The sequence below is a fragment of the Apis cerana genome, linkage group LG13, assembly GCF_029169275.1.
Source record: "Apis cerana isolate GH-2021 linkage group LG13, AcerK_1.0, whole genome shotgun sequence".
Taxonomy (NCBI): Eukaryota; Metazoa; Arthropoda; class Insecta; order Hymenoptera; family Apidae; genus Apis; species Apis cerana.
Window position 1 is genome coordinate 9,937,336 of NC_083864.1, and position 7,595 is coordinate 9,944,930.

General features: G+C 33.3%; 1 protein-coding gene and 1 long non-coding RNA gene across 2 annotated transcripts; one reads left to right on the forward strand and one right to left on the reverse strand.

Annotated features, from left to right (window-relative positions):
- Nucleotides 1-675: 675 nt before the first annotated feature.
- LOC108004061 (protein odd-skipped) lies at nucleotides 676-3,924 on the reverse strand. Its single transcript, XM_017066727.3, has 2 exons — nucleotides 2,832-3,924; nucleotides 676-2,040 (listed from the first exon to the last, which is right to left on the reverse strand). Exons 1-2 carry the CDS (start codon nucleotides 3,332-3,334, stop codon nucleotides 1,692-1,694), a joined length of 852 nt encoding a protein of 283 aa, XP_016922216.1. The 5' UTR covers nucleotides 3,335-3,924; the 3' UTR covers nucleotides 676-1,691.
- On the forward strand, nucleotides 3,916-4,844 carry LOC133667224 (uncharacterized). The gene is made up of 2 exons (XR_009832522.1): nucleotides 3,916-4,054; nucleotides 4,161-4,844. It is a non-coding gene; the product is annotated as an uncharacterized LOC133667224 (long non-coding RNA).
- The last annotated feature ends 2,751 nt before the right edge of the window (nucleotides 4,845-7,595 follow it).

The following is a 7,595-nucleotide window of genomic DNA, read 5'->3' on the forward strand; positions in this document are numbered from 1 at the left end:
TAAATAAAAAAAATACTAAATATAACTTGAAAGATTCGATTTCACGCTGTTCAAGTGATATTTCAAATAATAGAAAAATTGTTATATAGAATATTAATATATTCGTGAGATTCCTTTGGATATGTAATAAATTTTAGAAATTGAAACGAGGATACTAAAAGATATCGATTGAGGCTTATTTATACTGTTATTACAAAATTTGATGAAACTAGAAGACAAAGAGAGATAGATTGCTGTTACGTCATTGTGCCACAGCGCGGCGCACCGTGTCATCCTCTTTCCATCTCGCAAACTTTTCCTAAATTACTTGTAATAAACCTCACTTATATTTTTGTATTTAGCAGTCTTCAAAATAATAATAATAATATATATATATATATATAAAACTCATTTTTTTTATCAATTTTTAAATTATTTCTCTCGTAAAGTAATAAATGTATCTATAATTTCTTCAAACTTTGATCTAACATTATGTTGTACTATATTATGTTATACTCTGTATATTGAAATTCTGCAATTTGAATATTCAAAATGCATTTTCTAAATAAGATTTTGAAGTTACGAATAAAAATTGTGAAATTTTATATGTGATAATACTGAATTTTCGAAAACACAAATGATTATTTATTAATTATTTATGAAAAGGAAGAGAAAAAGAGAAAATAATTTTACAAATTTTGAAATGTGAAAAATTCTGCGGTGTAAATGTACGTTTACACGTAATTCGAAAAAAATTATTAGCAGAAAAAAAATTTTAATATGAAATTTTCAAGTATAAAAATTACTTGAATATTCGAAATGCAGTTTACAATTGAAATCTACAAAAGATTGAATTTGTACATTACGTGTTAACAAATTCGAGCGATGAATGGAAACAGAAATGTTACAAACAGTTTTTTCAAAGATTTTTGGTTCGAAACAATAAATTAAAAGTTGAGTAATTCGTATGATTGTAACGATGACGATAATTTATCTACTTTCGCGATGAATACCTACAATGTATTACATTAGTTTTCGAGTAATTTAGCTACTATCATACAATTACATATAAGTACAAGATTATTTACAAGTCGAAGGAAAACGGGGAAAACGAAGTTGGCAAGCTAATCGTTCCTCCCTCTTCGCAACATGAACAGCATTAAATTGAATAATTTAGGCAAGGAAATTATATTTACAATGCGAATTATACTATTACACTATTATACTATTACTCGAAACCAGCGTGCTTCGTACGAAAATCATCATTTCTACGTAATTTGTAATTTGTTAAAGACTTTCAATCACGATTCTAATGTCGTGATTAATCCTAATCAACCAACTGCGATATATAAATCAAAGTGAATCAAATCTTTGCATCTCTTTTTTTCTGCAAATAATAAAACGTGAGCAGCAAAGACAAGTGAAAAAACGTAAATAATATTTTTTTTCTTTTCCTTTTTCCTTATTTTTTATAAATAACTAAACTCTCTCGTAAAGTGATCAGTGTCGAGATTGATATTGGATAATATCGTAATACAGATAATATCGCACAACAATTCGGCAACACTGAATACAAACCGTTAAGAAGACGCACAAATCGTTTACCTAAACGATTTTTAGAAGAAACGAAGCACGCGGATTTCGCGGGAAAGCGCGAAGCGTTGTCCAATAAACTATTAAGTTAAATTAGCTCGGGAGGGATGGCATAATTTTTAACGTCTCATAATTTCCTCTATGCTAAATCCTAGCTTAGGGGTGGTACTGGTCCTTTGAATCGGGATCAGTCCGCTCACCCTATCCGCCATCTGCCTGGCCGCCGTGGTGGCGATCTTCGCGTCCGATGCCACCGATCCCTCGATTCTCAGATCTTGGGGCACGTCCGTGTGCGTGAGAAGATGAGTCTTCAAGTTGCTCCTTTGGTTGAAGCTTCTCGAACAGACGGGACATTTGTGCGGGGACTCCTCCATGTGAAGTATCTTGTGTACGGCGAGTGTCCTGCTTTGACAAAATCCTTTCCCGCATTCGCTACATTTGAATGGCTTCTCCTTGCTGTGAATGTAACTAAAAAAAATTAAATTGTAAATTAAAAAAACGAGTCTGCTTTCTTGGCCATCTTTCTTCCCCGCCATTTTTTCCCCTCCCCCTTTCTTTAGAGTCTTTCTTAGAGTAAATAGATATGTAGAGATCGTTGATAAGCAAGAGATTTTTGGGGGGGGGGGTTGATCAATTTACGATAACCGAGGAGTTTGATAAATTTGTCGAAACTGATAATTGGCTTGGCGGATATTTTTACCGATACAAGATAAAAAACTATTAATTTTTTGGATTTAGAGAGAGAGATAGACAAATATACACGAAGAGAGAAAGAGAGAGACAGAGAGTAATTGCAATGAAATATATTATAGGATGCAATTTTTGTTTTCTGTTTTTGATTACCGTTTCGAAATGATAATAATCTCGATATGACGTGATATTGTCTCGTATAATTATAGAAAAAAATTTGTCGTATTAATTATATGGAAAAGAGAATTACTAGAAACTATTACTATAATTATTTGCAATAAGATTTATGTTAATTCTCATTTTACATTTTTTAATTCGTTCCATGTATAATTATATAACGAGAGAAATACATGGAAATTATTTATTGTCGAAGTTTTTTTTCTTAAATACACGATCATTAAAAATACTCTTGTCCATGATATTGTCTTGACAGATTAATTTTATCCAAAACACGCTTGTCATTCCAAAGTAACGAAACCTTAACGCGACTGAAAAGGACAGAAAAAAAATAGCATACAAAAAACAGGGTTTCGAAGAAATATTTCAATTGCAAAATTTCAACAACTCACCGATGATCTCTGAGATGATCCTGTCTTCGAAAAGCTTTCCCGCAAATGTCACAAGAATAAGGCCTCTCATCCGTGTGAGTCCTCTCGTGTATCAGCAGATTATAGCTCTTGGTGAATTGTCTGTTGCAGAATTTGCATATGAACTGTTTCTTCGGTCTCTGGCCGGGCAGCCTTCTGGTCAGGAACGAGGCGGGAGGTGGGACCGGGAGCGCTGGATGGACAGTTTGATGATGATGATGATGGTGGCCGTGATGATAATGATGCGTGGAGGGAGTTTGGGGGCAACAACCCCTGACAGCCAGCAACGCGGCGTCCCTCAGCCAATTGTTGAGGAACGCTGTCTGATAGCCAACGTTTTGCCCACCGTTCGAATTCGCCTGGCCAAATCTTCCAAAATGTTGGCTCGATCTTAACCATCTCGACGTGTGCAACTGTTGGTGCATCGTCCTGTCCATCATAGGCGGTGTGTGCGGCGGTGTCAACGGCTCCATCTTTGTCTCCATGGTCTTGCTTATCACAACAAAAATACCTCTCTCTCTCTCTCTCCCTCAAAATACACCTACGAAATACCTCGGTCGGAGAGAATCGTTTTCACACTTCGAACGAACTTGTCCCGGTCCGGAAAAACCGCTCGCTCTCGGCTCTCGTGCACATCTATCCGAACGGACGGTTGTTTGTTGTTGTTGCGGCAGGGCGAAGAGGAGAGAGAGACGAAGGGAAGGGAAAAAAAAAGGCAGAGAGAAGATCGAGGCCTTCGTTTTACTCTGTTCCGTGTTCTTCCGGGATGGAAAGGCGAGGTGAGGAAGGAGGGAAAAAAAATGAAGAAGACAACGCTTGCTCGAGAGTCGGCGCGGTACTAAATGGCAACAGACTAGCCTCGGAGGTTCCAGGATCGTGGGTTACCTGGCGCCAAGGGGACACGGTGGCTCCTCCTACCGTACGTTGGATATGCCGGTTGGCGGCCCGACTTCCACAGGGGCGGAGCTTCCGGGTCGGAGTGGATCCCTCCGGGCGTCGCGACGCTCGCACACCGCCGACCCCCGCCGAGCCGTGGAGAGGAAAGAAGAGCGGATATACCACCGCCACCGTGCTCCCTTGCCGCTTTCGAGCTGCCGCTTTTACGCTCCGGGGATGATGCCTTCGCTCCCCACTCCCCGCCACCGAGCTAATCGCTGCGACGTTAATTGGCCGTTAATTGGATTAAAAGGGTTTCGAAACGAAAGGTAATGCTGCGAATTGTCTTGCCATTTTGTCGCTCGATTCGGTAATAGATATATATATATGTGTGTTTTATAAATTGTTTCTTACCAGTTGTTGTTGTTGTTGTAGGTGTTTATTCTTTCTTCGAATCGAGGAAATCTTTCGCGTGATAATTGTATACAAGAAGTTTGCCAAGTTTCTTCTCAGTTGTAGTAAGTTTGATCTTTGACGAAGGAATGAAGAGAAGAGAAGGATAATGGGAATGGAGAAGGAAGTGATTAAAGAAAGAATGTTTGATGGAATTAAATATATATGCACGAATGGGAGGAAGGAGAAATGTATCGAAATGTCTATCGATTTTTGTGATTAATTTATGATGTAATATTGTTAGAAAAATATTTGTGGTACTTATTTCCTTTTTATTTATTTATTTATTTATTATCGTTCGTGTTAAAAAGACGAGGTTAATTCTTAAAATAGAGGATGCTATATTAAGTTTTGGCATGTTATTGTATAAAAAAATTCTATTTCATTCATTTTTATTGAATAAATATAATTTCAATTTCAACGTTTGAATATTTATTTTGTAAAAATCATATATGGATCGATTTTTATGATTAATTTATGATATAATATTGTTAGAAAAATATTTGTAGTACTTATTTCCTTTTTATTTATTTATTTATTTATTATCGTGTTAAAGGGACGAGGTTAATCCTTAAAATAGAGGATGCTATATTAATTTTTGGCATGTTATTGTATAAAAAAATTCTATTTCATTCATTTTTATTGAATAAATATAATTTCAATTTCAACGTTTGAATATTTATTTTGTAAAAATCATATATATGGATCGATTTTTATGATTAATTTATGATATAATATTGTTAGAAAAATATTTGTGATACTTATTTCCTTTTTATTTATTTATTTATTTATTATCGTTCGTGTTAAAGAGATGAGGTTAATCCTTAAAATAGAGGATGCTATATTAACTTTTGGCATGTTATTGTATAAAAAAATTCTATTTTATTCATTTTTATTGAATAAATATAATTTCAATTTCAACGTTTGAATATTTATTTTGTAAAAAATATATGAATCATATATATGGATCGATTTTTATGAAATTTATGATATAATATTGTTAGAAAAATATTTATCGTATTTATTTCCTTTTTATTTATTTATTTATTTATTATCGTTCGTGTTAGGGATGAAATTAATCCTTAAAATAGAGGATGCTATAATCATATTTTATCGAAAGAATGTTAAAGTTTTAAATAATTTTTCTTTTATTCTTTTCGAGAATTAACTTTTGGCATGTTATAAAAAAATTCTATTTTATTCATTTTTATTAAATAAATATAATTTCAATTTCAACGTTTGAATATTTATTTTGTAAAAATCATATATCAAGTTAAATAACGTTGTTAAAAATTTTTAAACGCTCTATTCGAGATTTTGCACGCGTTTTAACGAGGAGTTTATTCGTTACAACAATTCATCAGAGCGCGGATCGAAGCGCGGATGGCGGAAATATTGTGAAAACTCGAACGAGAGACAGAGTTTTTGGTGTGGAAAAACGCGTGATCGAAAATTACATTGTCGAGCATTTATAATTCTGCATGTATATTCACACGCGGCTACTTGTTTTATAGTTTTCATCCTCGCCTATCATTTTACATGTATTTCTTTTTTAATCGATTTAGCTTAAAATATACGCGATAAAATGTATAACGACGTAACATGATGAAATGACGCGTGTATTTATATTTACATTTTAAAATTTGAAACGATTCCATCGAATTTCCAGGATATATTTTTGCACGTTATATTTGAGATACAATAGGAAAATAAATATGAACGGAAATAAAATTTAATGCGTTTACTACTATAATATATTAATTGTCCAGACCCTTTAAAGAGATTTTAAAATTTATTAAAAGAAAAATTGAACATTTTCGTCAGGTAAGTATTATTAAGATAAGATTAGATTTTTCTTGAATTTTGCTTCTTTTATAAATATTTTGCTTTTTTCACAAATCGTAAAGGATTTTTAAAATGTTTATAATTTGTCATCTAAAGTATATTGCGGATTAAAAATTAATCCTTAGAAAATAGTTATATATAAGGGATAAGTATTATTTGTTTTCACTTTCTACTGTTTCTATTGAATATTCTTGAAAGGAAACATTTTTTCCCTTTCTTTTCATTATTTCAAATCCGGAAGCAAATTTGTTAGCTTACTGTATTTAAAATAATTATTCTTAATATATATATACAATTGAGGAAAGAGACCGATTTTACTAAAACGTCAACGTCAAACGTCACATTCTATTCAACCATAAAAATTAATGACCATTTTAGACAATTTAAAGGTCAAACAAACAATTTTTCTGTCATGCAATGTCATGCAAACAATAATAAGCTCTACTATTTAATTATTATTATGAATCCTTTCCATAAATTTTCTTAATAACCCAAGTATTTTAATACGACGCTAACAGAATTTAATGTCACATATAACAGAAATAGAAAAAAAAAGGAAGGAAATTATGTTAAAGAAAAAAATAGAATTTTTTTTCAAAATATTCCTCCAATAATTAACCAATAACAATAAATTTATCTCTTATCGTATTAATAATTCGAAATAATAATAATAAAATAATATAATTAACAATCCATTTTTCTTTTAAAAATCGAAGACCTGCAAGAATAAAGAATAGACTTGCACATACATTTTTTTGCAATAATTTTGACCAACGTGTTTGCACGAGGATCGCCGCGAAAACGTATTCTTGCGAATTTTCACCGATCCGCAAATTTGCCGATATAATATTAGCCGAAGAAGAAACGAAAGCCGACATTCGGCTATCGTAGTCACTGCGCTGTTATCGATAAGAATACCTGGTAAAACGGTGTTATCGATTTATGACAGTGCAGACAGCGTGACACCGACGTACAAATACGTCGTATTCGCGAGATTAGAACGAATCTTTTGATACTCGACACGGTGCTTGCACATCCAACAATCCTTTTAGATCCGTTCCCTTTGTACTCACCGATTAATCGATCGTGGAACAGAGCTCTCGATATGAGTCTGCGAATTTTTTTCAACTTGTTTTATCGATCGAACTTTTAATTTCCGATACAAGTCGAAAAAATTTTCGTTATCGAGAATTCTTAAAAATTACATTACAAACGTTTTTAAAAATGTTACTTTCTTTCCTACACGATTTTCCAATTCGAATCCGGACCAACTTCGAACGTCGTACAGTTTAACTGTATGAATAATTTTAAAAAGGAAAACGATAGACAAATAGATTCGAGTATACATTAGTGATTAATATTCACGTGGCGCTAGTATCGCGTCGCCATATTGTTAATTACATCGCCATGTTGTAGAGGAAAATTCTCTCGGGTATTTAACTCGAAAATCGACTTTTTCCTCGTTTTCACTAATGCTGAATTTTGTCTGAGATACAAAGGAATAAGAGGAGGAAGAAATTTCGCTTTGGTCGAACCGGTTGTTCGAATATTCGCCAAAAAAAAGGGGGAGGA

Coding starts and splice junctions, on each gene's coding strand:
- LOC108004061 (XM_017066727.3), bottom strand. CDS start 3,334: ATGGAGACAAAGATGGAGCCGTTGACACCGCCGCACACACCGCCTATG. Junction 2,041..2,831: donor GATCATCTCAGAGATCATCG/GTGAGTTGTTGA, acceptor AATTTTTTTTAG/TTACATTCACAGCAAGGAGA.